The sequence below is a fragment of the Micropterus dolomieu genome, linkage group LG20 (genome assembly GCF_021292245.1).
Source record: "Micropterus dolomieu isolate WLL.071019.BEF.003 ecotype Adirondacks linkage group LG20, ASM2129224v1, whole genome shotgun sequence".
In the NCBI taxonomy this organism is placed as follows: Eukaryota; Metazoa; Chordata; class Actinopteri; order Centrarchiformes; family Centrarchidae; genus Micropterus; species Micropterus dolomieu.
The window spans coordinates 36082343-36100165 of NC_060169.1; the positions used below are offsets into that span (position 1 = coordinate 36082343).

A 17823-nucleotide genomic window follows, 5' to 3' on the forward strand; every position below is an offset into this window, starting at 1 on the left:
AATCTGAAAATGAGCATTATATGACCACTTGTGAAACAGGCTTATTTGCTTTCTTTCTGAGAGTTAGCTAAGACAGTTAGCGCATCTTAGCATAGACTCAAAGCAAGGGGAAACAGCGAGCCTGTCTCTGTAAAAGTAAAAAAAAAAATAGTATAGTATATAGTAGAGTATCAACACCTCTAAAGCTGCCTATGAACACGTAGTATCTCCGTAGTTCAATCTGTATACAAAGAGAAATGGAAAAACAACTATTTGAAGACTCCCTGAACCTACTGTTTAAATATAGTTATTGATTATGATGTTTAAGATGTTTATTAATGTAAGGTGACCATACGTCCTTATTTTCACCAGAAATGTCCGGGATTTGGCTTTTGCTTTTTACAGTCGTCATTCATTGTGTGCGTTTTTGCATTGCTTTGTAGCAGCCCGTTCTCATCTCAGGGCGTCATATACCGACGATTTGAGAAAGAGTGACAAAGCGTAGGTATTTGATGCAAAAGGCACCCTTTAGCCGCTACTCTCTTCTGCCCTCTCCGCCGGCAGAGACAGAGTAGGGAGGAACTTTTTTTGTCCAAGCGTGTGCATTAAATTGCTCCTCAATGTCACTTTTCGTGCACCGACCAATCACGGCCTGGATGGAGCGGGTCATTAAACAAATGTTGATGTAGTGCTACAGCAAACTTTCGAAATGTTGAACTCGTTCTGCATGAATGGTTATGATTATTGACAAGTTATCCCTTAGCATTAACAAATTAGAGACTAACCACCACGTAGACCATTTTCTTGCTCAAGGATTTAATGAATGAGAACAATGTACAATAATGAAACTAACTGGAATTAATATTACACTAGCGGTAAGATATTTACAGTATGATACTTTCATCTGTAATTATAATTAATACAGTAATATTGGCCCTTATCAAATCTTAACAAGACAAAAAACGGTTTTATTGCCCCGCCTCTTTCTGTATCTCCCTGTCTATGTCTGCTCTGTTGACTTTCTCCATCAGTAGTAGGCTATGTATTATAAAGGAGATGCATTTGTATGGGAATAATCTGGAAAATAAAGACCTGTATATTCACTCACTCCACTCAGGTGGACTATAGTTACTCAAAGCAACCAGAGCTTCATGATGATAAATATAAATCCAGTCAGAGATCTGAGGAAATGCAAATGCAAAACATACACACCAAAACTGCACAAAATGTATTTAGGCCTACATAAAATTTGAATCCTGGTGCCTTATTTGTGATTTTTTTCTTGTGATCTTTTTCAAAAAAATAAACAAAGGAAAACCGCCACATTGGCTAGTGGGCAAAAAAGTTAATGTCAAGCCCTGATTGCAATACAGCGTTTGATGAGTCTGCTCCCTGGAACAAGCCCGGACACACATGTATTTGTATTATTATTTGAAATTATCACTAAAATTGAAAGAACAACCGTTCACATTGATTGGGTTACAAGTTACATAAAAGAATTAGTAAGTGTGAGAGTGGGGACCCAAAGGCCCCTGACTGCAGTTTGAAACAGTTACAGCATGAACCCCCCCTGTCTTTATGTTAAGCCAAGCTAATCATCTACAGGCTCCAGCTTACATTCTGTAAGATTTGGCGACTTGTTAATAAGGCCAGCTGTACACGTGCGTTTGTTATGATCATGTTACTTCAAAAACTAACAAGTTGTCAACTTCTAATGTAAGGGTTCTCCCTACTGCACAGTCCTGACTCGACCTTGGGTACGGGAGGCGGACACGCTAACAAGGAGGCTAAAACCCATGAGCTTTACTCACTGCACAGCCATCTGGCTTCCGTTACACCAACACAGCGACACATCAAGCAAGTGCAACAGCACAAAACATAGCAAAATTACTTACTAGTCCAACTGTATACACTGAAAGAATGCCAGCTCGGCGTCTGTCTCTCAGCCTTTAATTTCACAAAGCTCTCACCAACGCCAACTCTTGCTTAGTCACTCTTTTCTCTTCTTAGCTTCCTCTGTCAATGTCCTCTTCGGTCTCTTCACCTCTGCACTTAGCTAACGTTATACCTGCTGAGCCTGGTTACGTCGCCGGTCTCCAGCGCTACACTGGTTCTTTTCTCCAACAGCAGCAGCATAATGTTGCTTGAAACTCGGGTAGCCAACAAAGCTACACAGCAACTGGCGCAGGAGCACTTGCAGTAAAGTTACTGATATCTAAGTGTGTTATACAGTTTGCTAACATCAACTCGAGATTTATAGCCAGCAGCTAAACCTCTGTAAAACCTCTGGCAGATTTTGCTCGAGTCGACAACTTTTCTAACACAGGCAAACAGCAAGTAAGCGCAACAACACAAGACATTAGCAAGCAGCTAGTAGGTAAGTTATTGCTTATTAATTACATCAAATACATTTATTAAAACATCAAGAAGCCCAGCTGGGCATCTATCCTTTCAGCCCAGTCAGTCGGCCAGATATTTATTACTTGTCCTGTCTCTTGCTTGGTCACTCTCTCCTTTTATCTTCCTCAAATGTCTTCTTCAGCCTCTTCGCAGCCTCTGCCATGATATCCATACTGAGAATACAGAGCTAGCTTTTCCCAAAGAACTTACATTGTACATTATATACTTTTTGCTTCTTCCCTCTAGCTTGCTTGCTGCAGGGTTGTGATGGTGCAGTAAAGCATTACGCCATTGTCCTGATACATATCCTGCCCGGGATTCCAGTGTTACATAGTGCAGTAGCTGCCTTACGTTACTATATTACTGTCACTCCCACTCATTTAACGATATGCCAAAAAGAAAATCAGTGTCAAATTTGTATTGTACTGAAAAAAACAATCATGTTTACCTCGCGTAAAACAAAACATGACTTGTGCTGAAGTATTAAGCATTACTTGAATTAGGAACTGTAAACCGTAATATTATTACAGTAACACGTTACTGCCCAACACATTCAGCCAGGTGACAGATTAGCTTACCACACAAACTGGAAACAGGTGGAAACCTAGTTCTATGTAAATATTTAAAAATATTACGTTATATATATATATACAGTATATATATAAAATCTCTATAGTTTTGAAGCCGAATTTTTTAACCTTTGGACAGAGCCAGATTAGCTGTTAAACCGGTTCTAGTCTTTATGGGAAGCTAAGCTAACTGCCTGTAGGCTCTAGCTTTATATTAACCACACAGACATACAAACAATATGCATTTTCTAATCTAATCTAACCCTTAAACAGAAATCAAATAAATTTATTTACCAAAACTATTTCTTTGACAAACATAAACTCTGGTCTCTTATAAGGTGAAAAACCAGATATATATCATGGATAGCAAGAATTTGTTTTAAAAATGCATTAGATGATAGAGATATAATGCATTTTTAATTAAAAAAAACCATTGAGTTTCATGTAAATACACAGTTTATCATGTAGAAAAGTATTTTATTTTCAGCCAAAGTAATAAACTACCCATCCTCATGTCATAAATCACTGTTACACATACATTATTCTGTTAACATTGTGCCCCAAACTAATGGATTGTTTTTAATTTTAGCGAATGGGCCGTTAAGTTCTCAATGATTGATCTGTTGGAACTTGGATGTAATGCTTTGTAACTTCATAGTATTAGCAGTCCATCAAAGTTGTACTTCCTTTGGGTGAAGCACTGTGTCACAGGCCGAGATTATTCACATTTAATATAATTATATATATATAACATAATCTTGTAATTTGTCACTCCATCGTCTTCACTGCCTCATCAGCCTCCAGCTCAGCAGCTGACACCTCCTCCCGTTTCTCCTCCTCTGCTGCAGGATCTGAGTACAGGTTGGAGGTGTTGCCATCTTTCCATGTGAGCACGATGTTTCCTGCTTTGAGCTCGCTCACTTCCCCATTGGATGAGGAGGGTACGTTTCCGTGCAGCAGCATGTCACGTAACAGTGATGATTTGCGGCTGCTGTCGTCTCTGTGTGGTGAAACGACCAACATCTCCTCACCTTCGCTCTTCTGAGCCCTAGCAGCTGCTGCTTTGTACTTAGCAATCTTTTTTCTGTTCCTGAATGAAAAAAGACAAGAAACTATGTCTCTCAGCAGCCTTTAAAAATATCAATGTTATACATTTTCCCCACAAGTGTTGCTATGAAAATGTCGTATAACTTTAGGTCATACTTGCTGGCCATGGCTCCCATTCCCAGCAGCAGAAAACCAATAAGAAGACAGACGAAGGCCAGTCCCAGCAGCACAAACTTCCATGTGGTCTCTGCAACCGGAAGAAGACGACACTCTGGTAAACGTGCAGCTCATATAATAATATTAATGTAGTGTTTCACAATAAATAACACAAAACAACAGCAAGAGGCTACAAGGAGACAGGTAACGCATCTGTACGAGTATCCTGCTTATGATCAAGTTTTGGAGGATCCTGAGGAGAAAGAGGAGATGTAATTTTAAGAACTGTAATGAGGCAATCGAACTTTGTTCTGTAAAAAACGTACTGGGCACCAATTATAATTTAAAGCAGAGTATTTTTATGAATCTTCAGGGGATGTTTTACTTTGGCGGAAAAGGCTGTGGGTCTGTTCTTCAAACATGGCTTAAAGGGATAGTTTGGGATTTTTTAAGTAAGTATAAGGTAGTCAGTGTATTACCTGCAGTATAGATGGAAGTCAGAGAATCAGCATTTTGGAGAAGCAGAAACTTGTACTGGCATGGAAGCTAAGCAATGTACCACTGTGGACAGGGTCAGCAGAAAAACATATTTAAGCCACCTAAATGAAAAGCCACTGACAGCTGATCTCTGGCGGCATTATACAGTATGTGTCCAAGTTACGCTGATGCATTGGAATACGAAAGTTCTATAGTTGAGAAAATGTAGTTCCAAGGGAAATGGCTGTTTGAAGGTAAGGTAAAGCGTACACTGGAACTGATATAAAAAACATTTTTTTGGTGGGCGCCATTTGAAAAATCCCATACTATCCCTTTAACTAATCCAGTGTTGGTAGAAAAAAAAACAGTACAGCAATGAGGTGAAGAAGAAGCCGCACAAATCTTAGTTGGACAAGCGACACAAAGGTGAAATTTATGATTTATCAGAATTGTTTTAAACAGCTCCAGAACCTTAAAGAACTGAAACATCCAGACTTATTCATGTATTACCAACAAGATCCAGACTTCAGTGGTCTTTCTGAGGATCTGAGATGAGTGCTGAGCGCTCAGCCTCACTGGAAACTAACAGGTCAGAAATGTATCGTGAGTCTGAAACCACCAAGTGACCCTTCCTGTCTGGCAGGTTGCTAGCAGGCATTCAGTGCTCTTTTTTATTAGCACCAGCTGAGATCCTGCAGAAGCTGCAGAATTTGGATCGGTCTGGAGTGATGAGAGGGATTTCTGACACACTACATTTTTATGTGGATGAAGCGCTTTAGGAGCAGCAGCAGCACCACCACCTACGGTCCTCTGTGCGATAGTACCAGCGGAGGTACTCTCTCTCTTCCTCCGTCATGGTCCTCAGCTCGCCAGTCTGCTCCTCTGCAGCCTCAAATTCTTCTGGGTCATCAGACGCCCTTCTGGATCCTGGAGTAAGAACAAGCACACAATATTAATGGAATATAGAAATCAAATTTAAATGCAGTGCCTGCCAGCCTGAGTCACCTGTTCTGTTCCTGTAATCCTCGTTGACTTACTGAGTTTTTCCTGGCAGATGTCCCCCTCATCCAGAGATCTCCACTTTGAGTGTTTGCTGTCATGTGTGAGAATGACATGCTGGCCATTTATTGACAGCAGCAGTGACGTGTTCCTGCTGATAAGTCTGTCCCTGTCACAGTCCCACACTAACGCTGCATCGTTCACTTCAGGCCCCTGGCAGGCCTGGGTCTGGACTGGCTCTCTCTGCAGGGCAGACAAACATCTGGATGATGTGACACACATCAGCATGCCATGATCGATCCAGATCCACTGCTGAGACTCTGAGTCCAGGTTGCACTTCTTCAGCAGGACTTCACCTGTAGCTGCCGAGTCCTCCAGACAAAGGCTGCACTGGGTGTTGTGGATCATGAATGCCCTCGCCCCTGCAGGTGTTATGTCAGGTCAGGTTTAGATTAAATGCTGTTAATATAGAAATCAGTTAACTTACCTGGATAATAACTCACCTAACAGGAGGGGAAACAGTGAGATCCAGGCACCCAACATATCTAAAGAGGATGGAGCATTGTTGTTAGAAATCACAGCAATTTCAACCTTTTCATAAAAAGCAGTGATTTGAGGAAAGTGAGGTTATTTTTACTGTGAGTGACATGATGCCGTCTGTATTATACCAGTTGCTTCACACATGATTTTCTCTAAAATATATCCAGTTTCTTGAAGTCAGCAGAAAAAAAACAACAACAAAAAGGGTAGACCAGTAGCCTCTATGTAGCCTAAGGCCAAAGTCAGGGCAAAATAAATGCGAGTCACAGTGTTCAGTCCTGCTCAGTCTGTGGTCACAGGGAAGCGGCTGACCTCAGTTCGGTTGCTCCCTCACCCCACTTAGGTTCTTGTGCCACCCCAGGCATGAAAATCTCCTCCTCCCAGTAGTCCAAAGCTCCAACAGTCCCAGTCTGGGGAGTGAACTTAGCTAAAGGAACGCCATCTGCACGGCAGAGCCTACTAGCTAATGGCAGCTGTAGAGGCAGAGCAGCCAAAGGACATCAGAGGGAAAAAACAGAAAATATTTTCTCCATAAAATATGATCCAGTTTCACCAAAATCAGTCCATGAAGTTATTAAGTTGTGTTTTTGTACAGTAATCACTGAGACCCAGTCCTCAGAAACAATGGTTTGAGGGGGCGAACACCTAAAGACGCACCACTGCTAACTAGCTAACTAATGAATCTTATTTCTGTGCCTCTGAAAGTTTAAGAGTAATTGATGGGTGGCCGTCATGATGTTATTGGTGGATAGGTTCAAGCTTATTAAGCACAAGTCATATTTTGTTTTACTGGAGGAAAACACGATTGGTTTTTTGATATAACAATACAAATTTGACATTGATTTTCTTTTTGGCATATTGTTAAATAGGTGGGTAATAAAATCAGGGATACAAGGGTTAAAAAGGCAAATTTCATTTTATCTTGATTTTAAATGACTTCACGGCCTTGCTGCAGAGTACATCGCTGAGCTGAACAGATCACTGTGTTCTGCTCACTCTCACAGTGATGAGCTTTTAGTTCACAAACCCTCAGTATTGTAGCCTACTGTATTTTACCTTATCTGCAATTTTGACCTCTGATAAGCAGATTTAATATTTTAGAAATTAAAATAAATAACACTATTATAATGCACATGAATGTGAAAACCGAAGACCACAAAGGAAACATAAATGTTTGAATTTTGTGGGGCCAGTATTGTAGTTTCTTCGAATGTGTGTTGGAATATTTGAAACTGTTTACTTAGATCTGGGAATGTGCACAAGAATGTGTATATCTGAATAAGATTTGTACGTGTGCAAATACGTATGCAAATTACCTTGTATTCATGAAATTCATAAAAGTGGAGGTATTTATTCAGAATTCTTCAGTTCCACATCAAGTACAGTATGCCTCTCTATGCCTCTCTCTTAAGTCTGCATTACTTGCTCTGGAACTGTTTGTGATATTCACTGGTGAGGACAGAAAGGATAAGCAAAATAATAAATCTTTCCCTTCAATTAAACCATTCTATTGCTATACCATATAACACACATCAATCCATTCTGTAACATATTGCACTCCACCATGCTAGCAGAATACTGTACAATGCTGTACTGTGTCGAATCATGTCGCAAGATACCACATGCCCTGAAATTAGGACCACTATTAATAGAGTTAGTTACTTATACTCACTTCTATGATGCTCCGTCTCTGGCTGAGATGAGAAGGAGGGAAAGTCTAAGAGTTCAGCAGTCAGAAAGATGAAAGAAAACCCAAAAGCTTTCCAAAGTTCATGGGGAGGAGCCTGCAGATCTTTTCATTACTCTGCACTTACACTGAATTGCCATCATAAGCAGAGAGATTATACTGGATATGACATTATGTGCTTATTTATCAAGGACAGTCTGAAAGGAAGTTGTTTAGTGTCCTCCGTGAGTTGTTCAGATGTTTCATATATTTGTACCATCTACATGTGATATTAAATATACAGGAACTGCAGAGCCATTGAAACAAAGTTCAGTCCTTTGACCTTGTTGCTTGGTTACTGTTTAGACAGCCTCGCAGTAACCTTGTCTTTTCTGTTTGGGAGATTACATGACTCACTGGTCAAACACCCACACAAACACACACTGAGAGTGCTGTTACTTTTGGTTGTTAAAGTTTTTATTTTTATAGCAGAGGTGTGGAGAGGTAAATAACCTCTGTGTCACTGCAAGAAAGAGGACATATTTCTATCTGTTGTTTGGAGCCAGTTATTCTAAATATGAGAACCTGTGACTGTTACAATTAACAAGTAAGACTGGTATGAAACGCAGATCACAATAAATGCATAAACATGTTCTGTATTTATACCCTTTTCTTTACACTTCAAACGTCCAGCTGTTAACCAACACAGTGATCATTGTTCCTACTCCCTATACTGGACACTTTGACTTACTGCATGATGAAGTCTGGCGATTTTACATTGACTGTCGCTGCATTTATTAACAGTAAAAAGATCAGATTAAAATGCTTCCCATCACAATGTTTACAAGAATCGTTCTAACACAATGGCCTTCATTTGTCTTGTAAAAGGATTCATTAAGAAAGTAAAAATATAAAAAAAGTATAAATCAATGCGCACCGATACGATAATCGATGGGTACCGAATTTGGTTCAGAGTCAGCTTGATAAAGCCCTGGATGTATTTCCACCGAAGATGGAGACATGATTTCAGTCTTGCTTAAAAAGACACTAGGCAAGTGAATCATATTGACAAAAAATTAATCCCTTCAGGAAGCAGAAGCTATAATAAATTGTTTCCTAATACCATCTTGCACAATCATTCTCAGCTTTTAGAGAATGTAGGATGTGCAAAATATTTGGTGCAAACAGGTTTGTCTTCATGACAGTCTCTATGTTCAGTTCCATGTGTAACTTCTGCACATGTGTAGTAGTTACGTACTGAGAGCCTGAACGTAATCTGAACACATGCAAACTGAAAAACACTTTCAGTTTCAGCATTTACGGTACAGTACCCCCTACAGACAGAGAACAGGGTTTCAGGTTTTCAAGCTGGATGGCAAACTGTGTGACCTATAGAAAGGTTGTAGTGATTTCATTTTTATACCCTTTTAGCGTAATTATTTTACCCCAAGAAAATTCCATAGATCTCACAAACAGTAATACCTAAAAAATGCAGGTACTCTGCACTCTGCCCTTGGATAATCTTCATGGAAGGGTAAAATGTAGTGTGTACCAATAAAATGTGTTCATCATCTATACAGACGTGGGACAAATGAAAGGAAAAAGCTGAATAAAAGAGTGAATAATTAGCACATTCAATGACATACACAACACTGCCTAATTACATGACAAATCTCTTTTAAAGGTGTGTCCTTGTCCAAGAACAATTTTGATCATTTAGCTTTTGGAATTAAATACATCTTTGTTTTACCAAATCATGTGACATTCACGTTAGTCAAAAGCTGACATGGCAGCTACTGACAGCTTGTTATCTTTAGCAGAGGGTTATCGCCCCCCCGCCCTCGGCACGTAGTAGTAAAATGACCTTAGACATTACCAGGAACAAGCATTGCTCTCTTCTTCCATAAAGAGAAGGCCATCCTACATTCTGCTGGAATGTACCACATAACGAAGCAATGCACCAACAGAGACAGAAGAAGACTGCTTGCAAGTAAACATGGAAGTAAACAATGCAGGATTTCAAATATTCAATAAATCAGCTCTGCAAATATTTAATGATGGTCTGTTCACCCCACTGCCATCTGGTTCGGCAGCATGGAAGTATTTTTATGGTGCACTGACCACAAAAGAGTTGAGCGAGTGCAATAGATATTCTGAGCGCTAGCCAGTCTGCAAGTCAACCTTTGACAGCTCAAAGAAAGGATTCATAAGCGCAGAATCAGATGTGTGTGAGGAAGACAGAATTGTGAATGTCAGATTATTTGAGAATGAAGATGTATTGAATAACTACATTTAAGCAGCAATAGAGATTATTATGCTTGTAATGATCAAAGCTGTTCGTCTGCAGGGTTGTGGGGTAACGGATTACATGTAACGGCGTTACGTAATCAAGATACCAAAAAAAAGTAACTGTATTCCATTACAGTACAGAAAATAAAGACGTACTCAGATTACAGGTCCGTTTTGAAAAATCGGGAAGCACAAAGTTTCCATGAAACAGAAAACACGGAGCTATCGGGCACCACACCCCGCCATCATTCCCTGCTGGGTCCCCCCTGTCCTGAAAATCTCCAGAGCTTGAGTAAAGGTAGACACCTTTATACGGTCTATGGTAAACACTAGGGTTTCCACTTTCAATGCAGAAAAATAAGGGACGACTACCGCAGCGGGCGCCACACCACTCAGGCGCCCGCCAACCACAGGCACATGCACTCAGTCTCTCTCTATCACAACTCTGCAGTCTAGTATATTGTCAGAACTGAATACACAGCTGTGACAATAATAAACATAGGCCAACAATGTGTGACAGTAAGACCACAAAAAAAACAATTGCATGCTCCCTCAAAACTTGCGACATCTGTGGCATTGTGCTGTGTGATGGAACTGCACATTTTTGAGGGGCCTTTTATTGTGGCCAGCCTAATGGTGCTTTCAGACCAAAAGCGAAGCGAGCGTTTGGGGCGGTCAGTTTACATACAAAGTAGAGCCGCGATTTCCCGCTTCGCGGGGCCGGCTTACCTTCACTGGTGCTTGTCAGCAGCTAGCCTTCATGCACATCCGGTTCCACTGTTGTTGTTAACGAAACTGGACATTACTTGGAGAAAAGAAAGCGAGGAAGTTGAACTACCTGGTGAGTTCAGAAAACATGTCTGTAACTTTATTCCAGCTATCATTTACTTTACTTTACTTTACTGTGACCAAGTTAGCATAGATTAGCCCTGATTGATCCAAACTCCATTCAGAAAACAAACATTTTAGAAGTTGTTGTCCTGCTGTCTTGCTGACAGACCTGACAAAGCATGAATTCACATTTTTAACAAATCTGCATCATGTTTCAATTATTTCGGCATCAGTTTAATCCGTCTATGCTATTTACTCACAGCAAAATGTTTACTTTGGGTTCATACAGCTGTAGTAATGGCAAGTTGTGTTTATTCATGTTATCGCGTTAAAATCGCCTTCTCGCGTTGTGTGTGAACACTTGCAGCGAATGTGCTCAAGTGAGGAAAGCATCACGATTGGAAAATTCACGGTTGGTCTGAATGCCGCATTAGGCACACCTGTGCAATCCCCATGTCTGATCAGCATCTTGATATGCCACACCTGTGAGGTGGATTGATTATTTCGGCAAAGGAGAAGTGCTCACTGACACAAATTTTGAAAGATATGTGAACAGTATTTGAGAGAAATAGGCCTTTTGTGTAAATAGAGATCTTTGAGTTCAGCTCATGATGAATGGGGGCAAAAACAAGTGTTGCGTTTATAATTTTGTTCAGTGTATAAAAGTACTTTACGAGCACTGACCCTTATATTTTTTAACTACTACTACTACTACTACTACTACAACAAACTCATAAAATTCTAAATATACCTACTCAAAATGCTTAACAAGGTGAACACAGTGTGAAATCACTTTAATATGTACACATTACTGATATAATAAATTACAATTAGCTGGTTAAAAGCCTGGGGAACATGTGATAGGTTTATGTTACTAGATTGCCTATCATTTATTTCTTATTTCTTCTTCTTCTTACTTTTTAACAGTGAGGTTGCTAAGAACTTCACAAGCAGAAAGCCAAAATAAATGCTATTTAGCTATACGCATATGTTGGCTTTTTACCTCAGACTTTCTGCTCGTGAAGTTGCTTGTTGGCGATAGCTTGATTACAGTCAGAAGCCCCATAGCCAACCGGCTATGGGGCTTCTGACTGTAATCAAGCTGTCGTGTCATCACCTCTCATTTGTCCACTCATTATACTGTCTATGATCTGTTTCTGGGGGCTAATTTCTGCAGCCCTCCAATAATGCAGCCCAAAGCTTTGTATCACTCTGTTCTTTATGTATTATTTATTCTTCACAGAAACAGAAACAGAAACCCATATTTCTGTTTGCTATTAATCTACCTGCTACTTTAGATTATGTGTTTATTTCATTCTGTATACCTCTGTCAAAACAATACCTTTCTACCTGTTCTAGAAAATCGTCTTACTCCACATTTCCATATTTTCAATTTTCGCCCCAGTTTTTATTTGTTAAGAACAAAGTGTGTGCTTTTGTGTGTTTGAACAGTGGGATTGTGGCAGTAGTCATTCTAATCTACCACCTCAGTGTGAGCTGCAGAAATGTGAGACATTTCTTAGGTCAGGGTGTTGGGAGAGGAGAAGAGTGACTGGGGACTGAATGTGAAGGTGTTGTTTAAACATGTACATACACATTTTGAACTGTATATGTCTGCGTGTATGTTTTGTGTGATGAGATGTTTGCCTTTGTGACCTAAGGCTTAGGCAAACTCAGCAACGTGAAACCAGAAACTGCTGTGCCTTCATCTTTACTGAGACCTAGCTGCACCACAACATGCCAGATCAAGCTATTGCACTTGATTGGCAGAGAGTGTTCCTCTCTGACAGATCACAAGACTCTATGTTAACATCAAGGATCCTTGGTGCTCAAACGCAGTAAGAGTGGGTAGACAATCTTGACCACATTACATTCCTCTGGATGCAAATGTAAAAAATGCACTACAGACACTGTCATCAGCTATCACATGACAAAAACAATTGGATGGTATCCAAAGAGGGTAAAATCAAGAGCAACTGGACTTGATTGAAGTTACTAGAAGACGTTTTGTCCCTCATCCGAAAGAGACTGACTGGTAGGGAAACTCAACTATTTAACCTTTGTGGGGTTGTTTGCCTATATCATCGATACCGCTGGTTCATTAGTGCTCCTGGCTGTTGTCACAACAGTTCTTATGGTCGTTAGAGCCAGCCAACAACCATTGTTGGCGTCTTTACCTGAGGCCAAGTGATTGTTAAGTTTCCTGGGAGTCTGCGTAAAAGTAATCTCTATGAGTAATCCCTGATTTTACAAAATTAACCTGTACTGTAACAGAATACAGTTGCTATTTTTGCGTATCCTGATTACATAACACTGTTACATGTAATCCGTTACTACACAGCCCACTAGGGAATGCAGTACCTTGGCCCATGTTTATGTGAAGATTCATGGCAGCTACAAAACCCTCCATTTTGGTCTATCACACCACATTTCTCTGCTTCTCCTGCCACACCCAGCTGATTAAAAGAGTCAAACCAACAAGTGTGGACAGATGGGGCTAGCTCGCACAGGACTGTGTTGAGTGCACAAACTGGCATATGTTCAGACAGACTGCCAACCAGTAGAACTACATCAATCTTGAGGAATACACCGCATCAGTGACATTGTACATCGTCGAATGTGTTGATGATGTGGTGTTCACTAAGACAATAGAATCATTCCCCAACCAGAAAAGAAGAACCTGTAGTCGGCTGATGGGAATGGCCTGCCTGATCTGAACTTGAGTGGTGCTTTGTGATTTGACTTCTGTGCTGTTCATGGATCGGTCACAAACACCATGTTCAAGCATAAGGTGGTTCATAAGTGTACTTGGTATCAGAACACCTTTAGTGCAATTTATACTTCTGCGTCAAATCGACAGCATAGCTTCTGCATAGCCCCCTACCCTATGCCGTCACCTACGGCGTAGCCTGATGTGCACCTCCTCAAAAATGTAACTAAACATAGAGTCGATGCGGACCGTAAGCTCTGTGATTGGTCGGCTGGGTAGCCTCGCAATGCCTCCGAGCCGACAGGAAGTGCCCGTGCTTTGTAGTAACTTTTACTAGCTAACAGCGGCTGTAACACGGTGGATCAATATATTTGACTGTCACAACCCGAGCGAAATGACTCGTTTCACTATCAGGATGTGATCTATTCGGTCGATAACATTTGAAAAGTCTACACCAGCAGCACGTTTACAATTTTACCCCAGAGGGCTAAACCGGAAGTTAGCCTGCTCGGCCAGCAAAAGTCAACATAGTGGACGCTGTAGCGGACGCATGGACGCACAAGTATAAATGCCTTGCTATGTGTGCAGCCTACGGCGTAGCTACGCACGTAGACCCTACGCAGGAATATAAATCAAGCTTTAGGCCAAAGATAGATGATCCACTATGCGGTTGTAGCACCTGATCTGGGGCGGCTGTGGCTCAGAAGGTAAAGTGGGTTGCCTGCTAATCGGAAGCTCTGAGGTTCAATCCCTCCAAGCTGCATGTTGAAGTGTGGGCCAGATACTGATCCCTGAATTGCCCCTGCTTGTGGATGTGTGTGAATAGTAGTTTCTGTTTGAGCACTTAGGCTCAGTGTGTAAATGTGATGTAGTGTCTGCAGCTGTATGTCTATCTGCGAGGTGCCACCTCATGTTTTTGCTTTGCATGACTGAAAAGACTTGGCTCAGGGTGTGTTTAGTAGGGGACAACTGCTGATGGGGATAGGTTCCCACTGTGGAGAAGGGAGAGTCTGAAGACACTGGGAAGTTGCTGAGGCAGAGAGTCAGGTGTGGATGAGATTCTGAAGGCTCTGGGGTCTCATTTACAAAACTGTACGTACAAAACACAGGAAGTGCGTACGCACCAAAATATTCTGATTTATAGAACACCACACATGTTTTAGGCCAATTTCCCTTCATAAATAACAATCAATTTGAAATGTACGTATGCAAGCGGGCTACTAGCAAGCTACTAGTGGGCGGCTGTGGCTCAGGTAGAGCGGGTTGCCTGTTAATCAGAAGGTCGGCGGTTCAATCCCCGGCTCCTCCAGGCTGCATGTCGAAGTATCCTCGGGCAAGATACTGAACCCCGAATTTCCTCTGGTGGCTGTTCCACCAGTGTATGAATGTTGAATGCAGATGTAGCGTAAAAAGTGCTTTGAGTGGTCAAAAAGACTAGAAAGGCGCTATACAAATACGGAGCATTTACTTGTCTGACCCTTTAAATTCCCACAGTTGCCTATAAATGGTCAGTGAAATGCACCTCATTAATTAATTATTTAATTAATACGTACTGACTGCATGAGGACATCAGGACAAGGACTGCTAATTCTGACTGAGAAGCTACAAAATAACACGAGTAAACTGAAAGATTTACTTAATAGAATAGAATAGTCTTTATTGTCATTGCACTGTGAAGGTACAACAAAATTTAGGGTGCTCCTACGGAGCAGCCCTTGCACCATAAAAACAAGAGAAGAAAGAACAAAAAAGACAAAAACAGGTTAAAACAAACGATGTTCTCATAAAAATAGAGACACAATAATATATACTACCAGGATATATAAATATAAAATATGTATATATGTTTACCTGTATTGTATATTATCTATATACACACATAAAATCTTATAAAAAGGTAAAGTCTTAAAGTGTCTATAGTTATTGCAAGAGTGCAAAATAGGGGGGAAGTGGGCTGATTGTCTGCTGTTTCGGGTGTTATTGGGTGAATTGGAGGCTTATGTGTGTGAGTGTCCATGGGTGTTGGCAGTTCGTATGGGCCAGGGGAAAAAGCTGTTCGTCAGCCTGCTGGTGTGAGATTTGGTTGACCTGTAATGTCTCCCCGAGGGCAACAGATCAAACAGGGGGTAGGCAGGGTGTGTGTGATCTTGTGATGGCCTTGGTTCCCCCGAGGCAACAGGATATGGAGATGTTTTCCAGGCTGGGAAGAGGGCAGCCAATGATCTTTTGGGCAATGTTTATAACCCTCTGTACCGCCTTCATGTCCTCAGTTGTGGAGCCTGCGTACCACACACTTACACAGTGTGTTAGGACGCTCACCACAGATTAGTAATAGAAAGCCAGCAGCAATTTCGTGTCCAGATTGTTCTTCCTGAGGACACGCAGAAAGTGTAGCCGCTGCTGAGCCTTCTTGACCAGAGCCCTGATGTTATGGGTCCAGGAGTAGTCAGCAGAGATGTAGGTGCCCAGAAACCTGAAGGTGGTGACCATTTCCACCCGATCTCCATTTATGAGGAGAGGGTGTAGTCCTGTCTGTTCTTCCTGAAATACAAAATTAGTTCTTATGTTTTAGGGATATTCAGGGTCAGGTTATTGTCTGAGCACCAGCGCGACAGATCCTTCACTTCTGCCCTGTACGCTGTCTCGTCCCCTTCGTGGATACATCCAACTACTGTGGTGTCATCCGCATATTTTATGATGTGGTTTGTTGGGTGGGTTGGAGAACAGTCATAGGTGTACAGGGCGTACAGCAGAGGGCTCAGAATGCAGCCTTGAGGGGAACCAGTACTGAGTATGAGTGGAGGAGTGGTGGGGGCCTAGTCTCACATATTGTGGGCGGCTCGAAAGAAAGTTTTTAATCTGGATACAGGTGGGGAGAGGGATCTGTAGCTGTATCAGTTTACTGTAAAGAATGTCCGGAATGATTGTATTAAACGCTGAGCTGTAGTCCACGAAGAGCATCCTCACATAGCTCTTCTTGTTTTCCAGATGGCTAAGCGCTGTTTGGAGTGTGAGGGCGATGGCATTCTCCGTGGACCGGTTTGCTATGTAGGCAAACTGGTGGGGGTCGAATGAGGGAGGGAGACAGTCTCTGGTGTGCTGGGAGACTGATCGCTCCAGGCACTTCATAATTACAGACGTCAGAGCGATGGGTCTGTAATCGTTCAGGCTGTCTATGGCAGTTTTTTTGGGAATGGGGATGATGGTAGAGGCCTTCAGACATGTGGGGACGGTAGCGAGTATCAGGGAGAGATTGAAGAGTTTAGTAAGGATCTCTGTCAGCTGGTCTGCACATGCTTTAACCACCACCACCCCCGGGATGCCGTCGGGACCAGCAGCTTTCCTGGGGGTTACTGCTCTCAGGTTCTTCCTCACCTCATGCTCCTGAACAGAAAGAGGTGGAGTCAGGGGGAGACAGTGACTGCAGGTATGTGGTGGTGATCTCAAACCGGCCAAAGAAGCTGTTTAGCTCCTCTGCCAGGGTGCTGCTGCTGGAAGATGTGAGAAGAGAGTGGCCTTTGTAGTTGGTTAGGGCCTGAATACCCTTCCACATCTGTCGCGGGTTGTTGTCGATCAGATGTCCCTCTACTTTCCTCTTACAGGAGTCCTTGGCCTGTTTAATAATAATAATAATAATAATAATCCTTATTTGTAGAGCACTTTTCAAAAACAAGTTACAAAGTGCTTTAACAAGTGTAAAGAATAATACAAAAAAAAGATAAGAGCATGAAAATTTAATATAAAATTAGTAAAATAAAATAAAATAAAAGGGATAAAATAAAGTCAAATAAGATCGGGAAAAGCTCTCCTATAAAAGTATGTTTTAAGAAGGGACTTAAAAGAGTTCACTGACCTGATTTCCTCGGGCAGGCTGTTCCAGAGCCTCGGGGCCCTGACAGCAAACGCTCTGTCCCCTTTAGTTTTCAGTCGAGACTCTGGAACAGACAACAGACCTCTGCCCGAGGATCTCAAGGTACGTGCTGGTGCGTATGGGACTAAAAGGTCAGAAATATAACAAGGCGAGAGGCCATGAAGAGCTTTAAAAGTGATCAATAGAATTTTAAAGTCAATTCTAAAACATACTGGGAGCCAGTGTAATGAAGCTAAAATAGGAGTAATGTGGTCATATTTCTTTGTTCTGGTTAAAAGCCTGGCAGCTG

At 41.5% G+C, this 17823-nt stretch overlaps 1 protein-coding gene across 3 annotated transcripts; it reads right to left on the reverse strand.

Moving 5' to 3' along the window:
• Positions 1–3404: 3404 nt before the first annotated feature.
• On the reverse strand, positions 3405–8014 carry si:cabz01068815.1 (solute carrier family 51 subunit beta). 3 transcript variants are annotated; one of them, XM_046032967.1, is made up of 7 exons: positions 7840–8014; positions 7484–7616; positions 6131–6172; positions 5666–6049; positions 5433–5555; positions 4152–4242; positions 3405–4038 (listed from the first exon to the last, which is right to left on the reverse strand). In XM_046032967.1, exons 3-7 carry the CDS (start codon positions 6168–6170, stop codon positions 3717–3719), a joined length of 960 nt encoding a protein of 319 aa, XP_045888923.1. In that variant the 5' UTR covers positions 6171–6172; positions 7484–7616; positions 7840–8014; the 3' UTR covers positions 3405–3716. The 3 variants fall into 3 exon arrangements, with proteins under 3 accessions (XP_045888923.1, XP_045888922.1, XP_045888924.1); XM_046032966.1 differs by lacking the exon at positions 7484–7616; XM_046032968.1 differs by lacking the exons at positions 7484–7616; positions 7840–8014 and adding an exon at positions 6502–6657.
• Between the last annotated feature and the right edge of the window lie 9809 nt (positions 8015–17823).

Coding starts and splice junctions, on each gene's coding strand:
- si:cabz01068815.1 (XM_046032968.1), bottom strand. CDS start 6,532: ATGCCTGGGGTGGCACAAGAACCTAAGTGGG. Junction 6,173..6,501: donor GGCACAAGAACCTAAGTGGG/GTGAGGGAGCAA, acceptor CATCCTCTTTAG/ATATGTTGGGTGCCTGGATC. Junction 5,556..5,665: donor CATCTGCCAGGAAAAACTCA/GTAAGTCAACGA, acceptor TTCTTACTCCAG/GATCCAGAAGGGCGTCTGAT.